The sequence below is a fragment of the Thunnus albacares genome, chromosome 14, assembly GCF_914725855.1.
Source record: "Thunnus albacares chromosome 14, fThuAlb1.1, whole genome shotgun sequence".
NCBI classification, from domain to species: domain Eukaryota; kingdom Metazoa; phylum Chordata; class Actinopteri; order Scombriformes; family Scombridae; genus Thunnus; species Thunnus albacares.
Genome location: NC_058119.1, coordinates 24,778,448 through 24,791,160, shown reverse-complemented (window position 1 = coordinate 24,791,160; position 12,713 = coordinate 24,778,448). Strand labels below are relative to the sequence as shown.

Here is a 12,713-nt window from a genome sequence, read left to right as displayed (position 1 = left end):
TATTTCTCCAACTGATCTAAACAATCTTCAACAGGCACATCACACCTATCTGATTTGTTAAAGAAACTGGAGATGGTTGCAGCGATGCAGAGACTTCAAACCAGACTAAAAGTAGGCGGTTGGATAAAAAAACATGCTTGTCGCTACCAACCCCTCCTGTGATTAGTTCAGTAGTAGTTTTAGTTTTCTAAACCTACCCTTAACCACAGTGGAGGGCTATAGGAAAAATAATGTACATTTTGCATACAGCCACGGCTCGGACCAATCACACCACTGAAAGAAAGAGAGATTACACACACACACACACACACACACACACAGCTACAGTACCAGTCAAAAGTTTGGACACACCTTCACATTCCCTTGAATGAGAAACTTTCGTCTGGTACTGTACTACAATAAGTGAGCGGGATTCAAAGTAAATGTTGATTTTTGTCATGTCGATGCTCTGGTAATACCGCTCCCAGCTGTGATGACATTATTGTATGTAGAACTGAAGTGAAACTGCAAATAACAAGAGAGAGAAGAGCAAACAGAGAGAGAGAGAGAGTGAGAAGAAAGAGGGAGGGAGAGACTGAGAGAAGAGAGGGAGGGAGTGATGGAAATGAACCGCTGTTGCCACAGGAGAGGTTTGTAAAAACACACAGCCGGCTTTCCTGTCCAATTCGCCAAATTACTGACGACCGACCCCCCCACCCCCTTCCCCCCTCACCTAAAGAGAGGAGAAGGGGGTGGTGAGATAAATGAAGTGTGTTTGTGTGTGTGTGTGTGTGTGTGGCGGGGCGGGGTGTCCTTCTCATCTCATTTACCAGCTTAGACAAGATCTCTCTGTCAGATAGACACACACACACACTCACCCGCCGAAGTCAGCCCTCTGAAATATTTACTAGCCTCATGTGGGGAAATCTCTGAGGATTATCCCCAATAACCTGTTTAACTTAATCCTTATCTCACACACATGAATAATAAATCTCTCCCCCACTCTCCGTCTCTCTCTCTCTCTCTCTCCGAGAAGGGGCTGAGAAGTAACGCCTCTCTCACCTTACTCTCCATCACCCTCCCTCTCCCTCCTTCTCCCTCACACACTCACTCCATCTGCTTCATGAACATGAGCCGGCTGCTTTCTCTGCCTCTCCGAGCGTCTTTGAGCTGTTTTGACATATGTGGTGCTCCCTCTCTGGTTCTCTGCCTCTCTCTCTTTTTCTGTCCCTCCAACAGTCTCCATTTATTTCCACTCCAGGGCAGGAAAAGGAGCGGTAGCAGCAAAGAAGATTGACCACAATAACAGGAAGAGGAAGTGGGCAGTGACCTGTGTGAGAGAGAGAGAACTGCGGTCGGAAACTGTGGTTCAACACTTTTGGCCGCTGAGAAAACCACATCAGAGACAAGAGGAAGAAAAGAGAACCTGTTGGATTCTCACCTGAGGAAAAAACAAAGCCAACCTGAGGAGGGGAAACAGGGCGATAAAGACATTTTGGGGTGAAAAACTTTACAGAGGAAGAGACAACTGAAATTTCCACAACAACAAATGGAACAATAAGTGGAAATAAACTCTCAAAGAGTTTTTCTTTGGAAATCCAGCTCCAGGATAAATCCATCATCATATACTTTATTCTCCGGTCCACAGTCTAGAAAAGGATTTGTATTGAAAACCTGGTAAAAAATCAAGAGAGAGAGAGAGAAAGAGAGAGAGAGAGAAATCCCTGCCTGTACAACAACACCTGCTGCTCTCTTTTTACACTGTGGAAACCAGCTCACAGGAGAAGAGAGCGCAAGAGCGAGGGATAGTTGATTCAGTAGGTGGTTATACTCTCTGTTGAGGAGACAACCACCTACCAGCCACTCATTTCTACCAAAACCTGCCAAATTAGTGAAGAATAACCCCAGTTTGAGTGAGCGAGACAGCACACCTTGAAGGATTTGGGCTTCGTTTTTTTGGACCAAAAAACACAGGTCTGATCCTCGGACTTTCCATTTCTGTGGTAAGTTTTCAGTTTTTATCCTGGGGGTTTGGGAAAATGATAAAAGAAAGAAGGATTACGCAAGTGTGAATGTGTGTGTGCGAATAGATGGCAAGTGTGTGCGAAACAGAAAGAAACATTCACCTAGAGATTTAAATGTTTTTCCAGAGCAGGGTGTGAATACGTTCATTTCTTTCGGATTGGAAAGTAGAAGCCTTTCCAGAAAATGTAACACAGTTCCTTTGAAAAAACGCTCCAGGCTACTTTCACAGTGACTCCAGGGTGAAACACTCAGTCAAACTGTCTGAGAGAAGGTACAGAAATAACTTGAAATGATGGTTATAACCCCTTTAAGGACATTCTGTCGACCCCCGTCACTGTTCGCATATGTTATGCCAATGATCTCCGACAGCTCGTTGTAGATTTGAATGCTGTAATTGAGCGCTGTTTCTCTCCCCCCCCCACCTCCCCGAGAGGCTGGATAGTCGTGAAGACAGACGGCTGTGACTGTTAAGATGATACAGGATGATCTGCGGACAGAGCAGGGAAAAAAAAATTAAGAAGGAAACTAAATCCACGAGGTGGTCTTCAGCTGTTCATTTTGAGGAATTCCTTATAGAGAGAGACAGAAAAAAAACACAAACTGTCAAGTTCACGTCAAGTTGATGTGACTGTAAAGTATTGATGAGAGCATTTATTCATTTCCAGAGTAGCAAAGATCTTGTCAGTTGAGGGGTGTCATTTTGTGAGCTGATGATTTCCCACATTTTGAGATGAAACTCTTCATTCCTTAACAGTTTATGCTACATGAGTAGGTAAACAAAAAAACACTTTACAAGCTGATCTTGATACAAACACTCATTTATTGAGGCTGTTTTTGTTGAAAGCAGGTTTGAGAGGTTTCTGAGGCTGTACTTTGTGGTGCAGTTGTCCTGAATTCCATTACAACGCTAAGTGTTTCTGTTATTTTGTCTACTCCGTGTACTGTGTGGGAATTGTTACTTGGCAGCGAGCGGTGGATTTTCTTTGTGGGTCTGGATCCATGGCCCCGAGCGACAGAGGTGATTTGATTTGGTTGTTACGGCGAAAGCCGTTGATGCAACTAAACCCAGTGGTCTAATTCCTGGAGAGGGAACTATCAGGGAAAATCCTTTGGGTGCCATCTGGGAGACTTCACCCTACCACACACACACACACACATACACAATTGTGCACACACACACATGCACACACACACAAGATTCATGATTAGAGCCATTCATTCATTCAGATATATGTCAGAGTGGTTGACAAGCTGTCCAGCTGTGGCGATGTTATCTCAGCTGCAAGTCACTGATTACTACTGAAAGACCCAGTTAGGATTTTATTTTCAGTGACTGACCTGTGCTCTACATTTTACATAATAAACCATATTTTACCTTGTATTTGAACAACCTTTAATTCTCTATTGCAGTGTTTTAAAATCAGTTCTGTCCCCAAGGAATGGATCGATAGTGATATTCAGTCGTCCAGAGAGTTTTTCTGTATATTCAACAACATGACAAATGTGTATGCATCAAAAAATAATCGAGGTTTATAGGAAAACAAAAGGACATATATATATTTTTAAATTATAGGAAATCTATTGATGCACTTGAAGGCTGTCCTAAGTGGTGCACAGCTGTCAAATGGTACAAACTGGCCTGATTGGACCAATTTAAACATGTATTTATTAGTGAGAGCCAATCAACTCCACCTGCAGTAGTGATGTTTCTGGTTGAAAATAATGGCTTTTTAAGGAAGTCATCAGCAATATATTTATTTTAATAATATGTACATATATCATATGATCATTCACAGCATGTTTAATATGAACAGGAAATCTCAGTCCCCATAATTAGGCTCTGTTACCATTTCCACTATTGGAGGTGGTGTAGTTGGAGGTTTCGCCTTCAGCTAAGACCGAATCTGACAGCTGAGCCGAAACCAATGTGCATAACACGCTAGGCTCTAAATTATTTTCAGATTACTGTTGGTCATTACTGTCAGTTTTAAAGTTGGCCGACATCATTCATAATCTGTTCGCTGTGATCAGATTTGATTTGTCTGATTGTGAAAGAAAATAGAATTAACTAGCGAATGCGTGAACACCAATCAGAGCATGAATACACCCTGTGACATGACAAGGGTGTCAGTGAGGACACAGTGTGTGTGTGTGTGTGTGTGTGCGTGTGTGTGTGTGTGTGAGGGAGTAATAGTGGTTCCTAGTGTGACTTGCTGGCAGACAGATTGTTGGAAGCTGCTCTGTGATTAAACCTGTTTTAATCTCAACAACAGACAACAGACTATTCACAAGTCAAATGTCACAGATATGAAGCTCTGAAACGGCCCATCCTCACAAGAAAAACATCAGTATAGGTCAAAAATTCAGCCGGCAAAAACAACCTACAGTTATGTTTTTGCCATGTAGTGACCGTAGTAATTATGACCCAGAGAAGTGACGCAGTTCAGATGGTGACAAATGTCCATACTCGGAGGTGGCGGGTTGGGTGGATGGATAGATTGATACATGGATGGCAAAAAGTGGACTTAGCTGCAGGAGACCGCCATTCGCTTCTGGTTTCCAACCGCGAGTCGGGAGAGTTTTTTAAAAACTGTAACTACGATTGTCGCTGTGTTTACTGTTGCCGTGATGTCAAAGGTTGCCTAAATTTAAGTATGTAGTTGCTTTAACCCACACCCTGTTTCAAGTGATCATTTTAACCCAAACCACGATCTTTCCCAACTCTAACCAAGTAGTTTTTGGTTTTTGGTCTAAGCAGACCATAACCACAGTGTTGTCGCACCATAAAACATTATTTTTTTTACAGTGATTTGTAGTTTTGGAAAACATCAATAGAGGCGACATATTAGAAAACGCTCCTATAGGTCGTTCTAGACTGCTGGTACAATCGACCTATGTAGCCATTTAATTATGAGGATGCGTTGCTTTGAAAGTGCTGCCTGTGCCTTTTTTTCAACAAAGGCCTGATGTGTTCATAATAAAAAACTGATGGACATGAAAAACATCATCATGGTCTTGATGTTCTTAAAGCCGAAAGCCTAAAAAATGTCAAAATTGACCTCAGGTTGGCTTTTCAGACCAAATAACGGAATAACCAAACTTAAACAGGTTCTTCCTCTGAGGAGTCACTGCAGTCAGTCTGTTACAGTATGCAGAAGTCTTACTTTTGTGTAAATTTTGATATTAGGATACACAGAGAAAGTCATGTGACCATCAAAGTCAATAGCGTTCATCCTCTGGGGACTACGGGTGTCCTTAAAACAAGTTCATGGCAAACTAACCTGTAGATATCATGTGTACAAAGAGCTGAAGGAAAAGCTTACAGAGTGTCCAAAATAGAAAGTGTTGATCTTCTAGGGAGCGTGAAAGTGCTCAACATCTTTCACGGTGATCTGCCCACTAGATTTTCATGTGTACTATGTAGCACAACAAGCTAGTGAAGCACTGTAAACACAACACTGCATTCCTGCACATGTCCAATGGCGTCTGCCTTACACAGAACTACTATCTGGAGACTGAAAATGTGATCACTGTTATTAGCCATTTCTAAACAAACTAACGTGTCAAAACTCTTCAGGGTGAATAAACATTTCACCCAGCGCAGCGGTGTGGCTCACTGATGTGTTTTTAAGTATAGTTTTTGGATCAGAGGTCTACAGCACAGAGGAACAAGATATATCAGACTGTGGATACACACACAATACTTGTAAGTATTACACTTGTAATACTTGTAGTATATTGATCCTTTAACATGCTGTTAGAGATAAGTTTTGAGGAGTCACTAAAATCTTTAGGAATCACCTCCAGGGGAAATGCAGGAAATGCAACATGAAAGCAATCTGGCAAGTTATTGTAGAGATATTTTTGAGATATTTTGCTCTGGAAGTGTTCAAACTCGCTCATAATCAAACTAAATTACAATTTTGTTTCACCTTATTATTGTTTGCCTTTCTGATGTAAACTGTTTTCTATTTTGAATGAGTTGTTATTTTGCTGTAATCAGTCACAAGTGAGTGATGTATCCATCCCACGGATGTTATTTTCAGCTGTGGTAGGTGTTGCTTGAAGCAGTTAAGCAATTAAAGATTTTCAATATATGCTGTTTTTTAAAGAGTTGCTATTTCAGAGTCAATTTACAACATTTATTGCTGCAGTTAATCAACATGTCACCATTTTTCTGGTTCTTTTGTCCCCATTCGAAATGCTGAACACATAACGCTGATTGGCTCAGTTGTATTTCCAACTGGGGAAACAGTTAATGAGCAGAAGTGTTTGAAATGAGAAACTAAGAAGAAGCGATGAGAAGATCTGGAACCAGACTGGTCTTGTACCCTCAAATTCTTATTATTTAGGTGTCAGATGGGAAATGGTCTTCAAATTTCCTGCGATTCACTGAGTCACACTTTTTTTTAAACATTTAAAAAGAAAATAAAGAAATAAATTTAATATCACACTTCTTGTGAATGATGCAAACTTGTAGTGGAGAAGTCAAAACAAAATATGTTACTCCTTGTTACTTCAGTTTATGTGTCAAAGACAGAAGAAGAGGTGCCAAACACCAGTGTTCATGTAGATAATTATGGACTAAATAGCGATACATCCTTTGTCCCACCGAAACCGATTCATACTTCTGTCTTTAAAGCACAGAAGCGACACAACAAGACTTTAGCGTGAACTTCAACGACCTTTTGGCGTCCGCCAGGATTATGAAGTCTTGTTGACTCGTTTCTGCGCTTTAGCCTTTGGTAGACTGAAACTAGGTCAGACCTGTCTGCCAGTCACAAAACATCCCGTAGAATGACAACTGTATCTCTGCGTCTGTCTGTTTCTGCTTCTCCGTCACACTCACACACACTCCCTTGCCTGCAGACAATGTACAGATGTAATTACAGATATTCCTGGATGTTTATTTATTCTCCATACCGCTGAAAAATGCCTTTGATAAATGATGTGGTAAATAACTTTTGTATATCTTAAAGTGAGATTCGCATGCATGACACTTTCAGTTGAGAAGTAAATTAAAAAGTTGATTATCGTAAGACTAACGACTTCCAGCATAAACGAACATGACAGGCATAAACGAAAACTGTTAAGTACTATCTTCTCCTCAACATACATCATTTACCATGTTCTGATTCTTCTATCATAATGATTCAGAATTAAACTGGAGTTAAATTGCAACTATAAAAGTTGTTAAACTACGTTTGTGGGCTCGTTCATCCTCCACACCATCACATGAGGTGCTAAATCTGCTCTCAAGGTGAGGGAGAGAGAGTGACGGGGATGAAAAGGAAGAGAGGTGATGAAAAAAAAGGTGAGAAAAGGAGAAAAAAAGGGAGGAATGATAGACAGGAGACAGAAATAGACTGTGAAAAACAAGATGCAGTTTTCACCTGGATAGATTCAACAAGAGAGAACGAGAGAAATTGTCAAACGATTGACAGAACGAGCGAGAAATAGGTGGACAGACGGAGAGATAGAGAGAGAGAGAGTGTGAGACAGTAAGAGACGGAGAAACCATAACAATGAGTGAAAGACAGACAGGTGAAGGACAGACAAAGTGAGACAGCAGACGAAAGTCCAGAACAATGAACGTCACATAGAAAAGTTATAAACTGAGACATACAGTCAGCTGCAGTTGCTGAATAGCAGGAAGGGTGTGTCCACTTACTAATGATGACCCTTAATTAACAAACCCGGCGGCATTTCCCAGAGGCATTGTTTATGCTTCCTGTTGCTGATAGAAGGGGAGGAGTAAGACGTTGGCCTTTGAAGGAGGAAAGGCTGTTTTTAAAAAATGCCCTTTTAGGGAAAATGCCCCCAATGGATTCGCCATCACAGAAATAATCCAGTCACAGGATATTGTTGTATACTGTACATGAGTAAGATGGCGTAATGGATGGCGAGGAAACGTCTAGTAAATTTCAGGAAAGCTGGGTTCTATTATTTATTCAGTAAAAATAAAATTCATATAGCAAGAGTTTGGTGAAGTTCTTGGTGATGTTATTTTTGTTAGCATGTAGCACTTCTAATTCCCGAAATCTCATCACAGCTCACAATGATGATATGAAACTCACTTCAACACAACACAACAAAGAGTTTTATCACCTTATATCTTTCAACTTCCCATTGAATCAGAGCAAACAGCAACAACATGCAGTATAACTAAAAACAAACAGAAAACAACCAGCCTATGTAGTCCATCCACACACTGCTAAACAGTTCATTTTTTTGTTTGGATTCAGTCTCTGATTCACTCGTTTAAGGTATATATGAAATTAATGTCTACTACTAAATGTCCTCATGCTCAAATTTAGCCTGTTAAACAGTTTCAGTTAAAGTTACAGTTAAACATAGAAAGTTTAGGAAACGTTCATGTTGTTTCTCTCAATCTTTCTTCCAATTATGTCAGACAAACATCAATAATCAGTCATTTAATGTATGTTTCATCTAAAGTAATTTAAGAACTCCTATTTGTCAGTCCTACATGTCTTAGAAAGCTCTATGTGACAACATACATGTACAGCGGAGACCGTAATTACTTTGTTTGTTCAGGACATGTCGAGAGGAAGGATACGGGCTGACGCAAAGCTAAAAGCTAAGCAGGGTGAGGACAAGGACATTGCAGGAAACGTGTTTAGTCTCAAACAGTAGCCCTATCTGAGTGTGAAGCGAATGTGAAAGTTTTAGTGAAGACTGCGACTGACTGTTTGAAGAAACCGAATGCAATCAGTCGCTCTCAACTTCTGTGGTGTGGGCGTACTGACACACCGAACTGAAATGAACTCAACTAAACCAACAGGGGGATGCTAAATAGATACCAAGGAGTGCAGCTGAAGTTGAAGTCTGAACGAGAACAAAGTGTTGAAGTAAGACATTAGTAGTGAATGAGATTAATGTATTTGTCATTAGTGTTAAGTTTTAATTTAGTTGTGATCATTTGCTGTTTCCAATGAGCTTATGCGAACGGATATAGAGCATCCACAATCAGGAAAAAACAGATATTTGCTGCTACACATGTACTATCAGCAACCATTCACGCTCAGAAGTCCATAGAAAATTGCAAAAGATGACGCATTTCTGTTTAATTAATTTAGTACTGAAAGGAAACTAAACAAAGCCTCAAAAAAAAAACACAAGAGGAAAAATGAAAAATCAAACAAAAGGATGTGAACTAAAGGCCAAAAAACACTGTTGAGTCTTTGTTTTGAGCTGATTTGTGGGGAGCCGTGTGAAGAGGTCAGGGGAGGTCAGCAGAATACGAGATTAGGCCATTAGAGGGAGAAGTCTTTGTGCCAGTATAATCCCCTCATCATAATCTCTCGTTCTCCCTCCCCGCTGCTAATGGCTGGGAGACAATAAGATGCTCTAATCTGTCTACTGGGATGGCACAGGGCTGCGCTGAGATATCTTCTGGAGTACAGAGCACATATAGACTAAAATGTTTTGAAGATTATTTCGCTGGCATTTCTGCTTTATTAGATAGAGCCCAGTGGGGAGAGACAGAGAGACAGACAGGAGAGGGAGAGGCAGTAAGAAGGAACGAGAGGAGAAGCTAAAGTTTTACTGGACTGCTGGTGTTTGTGTGCCTTAAACATTTTGGTTAAATAGTGCTAAGCAACAACTCCTCCAAATGAAATGACCGCCAAGGTAGTTTGTACCTGCACTCCAGAACGACCCGTTGGAGCGCAATATGCCGCTTTCTAAAATAGGACCTTAATATGCTGGTCTTACAAATCACTGTTAAAAAATAATCATGTTTTATAGTATGAGTAATGAGTTACTCCCTTCTCTTAGGACAGTTTATTCTGTATTAGTGTACATTCCTCCAAGAAAGTAAGTGAATATCACTGGTGTATGATGTAACAGGCACCAGTGATGTTGTAAGAAACCACCCTTTAAATAGTAGGTCATGAGACAGCGTTTGCAGTCAACTGTCTCTAAGTTGGCATATTTTTGGCCTGTCATTCAGTTCAGTTGGAATAAGTTTGCAACTCTACGCAGTATTACAGAGAACACAGTTGTGTAAATGTCTGTTGTGACATTGCTTTGATTTTTAACCATGCTCTAAGGATGTCAGTGTCAGTGGGTTCACCACTTTGGTCCAGACTGAATTATCTCAACAAATATCAGATAGATTGCAAAATTTTGTACAGCCATTTCCTGGTCCCCAGGGGATAAATCTTACAGATGTTGGTAATCCCCCTGACTTTTCCAGGAGTGTCGTCGTCAGCACAAAATTTCAAATTGTCTAATACTTATGCTCATCTGGTTTGTCTCTCTATTTCTCTGCACAAGCATTCAGATAATAAATAAACAGCACTGCCTTAAAAATGACAAAGGGTCTGTGTTGGTGTGTACTTGTTGCTATAGGAAAAAGTGAGAAGACAGAATACTCTTTGAGTAATAAATCCATGAGTTTGAAAGCTTATCTAATGCAGAAACTCCGTTTTTAATATTCTAAGACAGGATTTCACAACCCGTTTATTACAAATAGTTTCATCCTCCATCTCGATGATCTCAAGGTAAACAATAGAATCGACCAGGAATGTGTGCTCGCACTTATTTGTTTTGGCCAGTGCAGTGCTATCTGTTGCCAGAAGACATTGCATTATGTCACGGCAAACGTTGAGCCATGTTTAACTTTTTTGCCAGACGACTGCGTTTGTTCATTTCGCCAGAGCCCTGCGATGTGCTCGGACCCTTGTTGTGCAAACGCAGCTGTCTCACATGAAACACATGAGGATGCATTTCCTATCACTAACGTCTGTCAGGACACGACTTTAACTCAACGTTATTGTACAAAACTCTTATAATGCTGTTTGAATCAACAACTGGTATCGGTCGCAAAGCTCTTACTGGTTTGTACCCACAATTTGATGTGTTGTATTAAAGAGGAAAAAAAAGAAATACAAATCAAAAATTCAAAATGTCAAATGGTCCCTTCATGGTAAATGGCATTTCTAATGGCTGATAAAGACAGACATCCTAAGTGGTTTTAATGTCAACTCTTCTCTCTGTCTCTGTCTGGCTGGCTGTCTCTCCCTTTTTATATTTCTCTCACTCTCGCTCTCTCTCATGCTACACCAGTGGGTCAGGACCTAAAATGGGTCACAGGCCTATGTTTAATAGATCCCCATATGACCACAGTAGTGATATGCTTTCAGCCCGGGTCCCATGATAAGAGGTTAAATGTTTCATTTGGGTCCCAGGCTGAAAAGGTTTAAGAGCCCTGGTCCTAAATGATAGCTAGACCTCGAGCTCAGTGGTGAACTGTAAGGGGACAGCGAGTCCTTGGCCTTCACTCTGAGTCTCTCACCCTGGCACAGTGAAGGGGTCTGTCCACAGCTGATAAGTGGTTTTAATGTGATCTCCTCTCTCTTCTTTTCTGCTCCCTCTCTCCTCTCTCATTTCCTCTCCCTTCATATTCGTCTCTGCCTTCTCACATCTTATTCCTGTCTTCCTTCTTTTCACCCTTATTCATTCATCCACCCACCCTACCCACCCCCCTCTCTTGTCTCCACCCCCCCTCCCTCTCCCATCCTAGATGATGGCTTGGCTTCAGATGTGGACTACAGGGCTTATGGCCATCATGGCCTTGTCCGACTCTCTCGGCATCTCTGAAGACTCAGGCCTCCCTGCGGTGGATGACGAGAGGCGAGGACCCGCTGAGATTGTGAGGAAGGAGTCCCATCCCGTCCTGTTCAGGCAGAAGAGAGAGTGGATCTGGAACTCTCTCTATGTGGAAGAGGAGAAACCTGTAACCATCCCCTACAAGATAGGACAGGTAAGTTAACAAAAGCAGTTAGGACTCTCTGTCCGAAGCACCCAACTAAAACAATCCCACAAGGCTTAGGTTTCTGGATTTAACTCTCTTTGCCATGGCTGTCTGAAGGGAAGGGAAATGTGTATTTCTGTCATTTCCATTCAGTTTGATGCTGCACCACGCCAAGAATCTGGGGCATTAACTTGTTGCTAACCAGCCCTTTGATGAATATCTAAGCAATTCTGCCAGAATACTCAATTTTCCCAGAGCTTATTTATTCGCTGGAAGGTTGTTGATTCCTCACTCCTCACTATAAGACCCTTTTGTTTTCATTTACAGCTGAAGTCAAGTCAGAGAGTGGAGGTGAAGAGGTTTGAAATAAAAGGCGAAGGAGCAAACACCATCTTCACAGTGGATGACAAAGGAGACCTGTTTGTCAACAGAACTCTGAACAGAGAAGAGAAGAGTGCATACCATTTGACTGCCCGGATGTACGATGGGAACAACAAGGTGATCGAGGACTCTGGAGACTTTGTCGTCCAGGTGACAGATATCAATGACAACACCCCCGTTTTCCCCAGAACATACAATGGATCCATTATGGAGAGGTCCCCGATAGGTAAGTAGGGTTATTTTTGAAATAATTATTTGAAAAATAGCTATTTGAAACATTGCTCACAGGTTTTGTTTTTCAATATGTGACTGAATACGAAGATGAGAGTCAAATCAAGTTTATTTGTTTATCCCTATATGGGCTTTACAGGCCCACGACATCAATGGTTCCCAACCCAGCCCAAGCTCAATGAGGAGACAAGGAAAAAAAGAAAGAAAAACTTGTGCAAAGACCATAAATTAAGAAAATTTTTGCAGGACAATATTTCTATTACTGCAAGGACATATTTGACATTTTCTATCCAGTAATTATTTAGATTAAAAATAAATT

The 12,713-nt window shown here is 41.1% G+C and overlaps 1 protein-coding gene across 1 annotated transcript in view; it reads left to right on the top strand.

Moving 5' to 3' along the window:
• Nucleotides 1–1,379: 1,379 nt before the first annotated feature.
• cdh5 (cadherin 5) overlaps nucleotides 1,380–12,713 on the top strand; it is a 35,860-nt gene continuing 24,526 nt past the window's right edge. Inside the window, exons 1-3 of the mRNA XM_044371991.1 lie at nucleotides 1,380–1,982; nucleotides 11,552–11,791; nucleotides 12,110–12,389. Of these exons, the coding sequence (XP_044227926.1) occupies nucleotides 11,552–11,791; nucleotides 12,110–12,389 (520 nt within the window). The 5' untranslated portion in view covers nucleotides 1,380–1,982. The remainder of the gene's footprint in view (nucleotides 1,983–11,551; nucleotides 11,792–12,109; nucleotides 12,390–12,713) is intronic.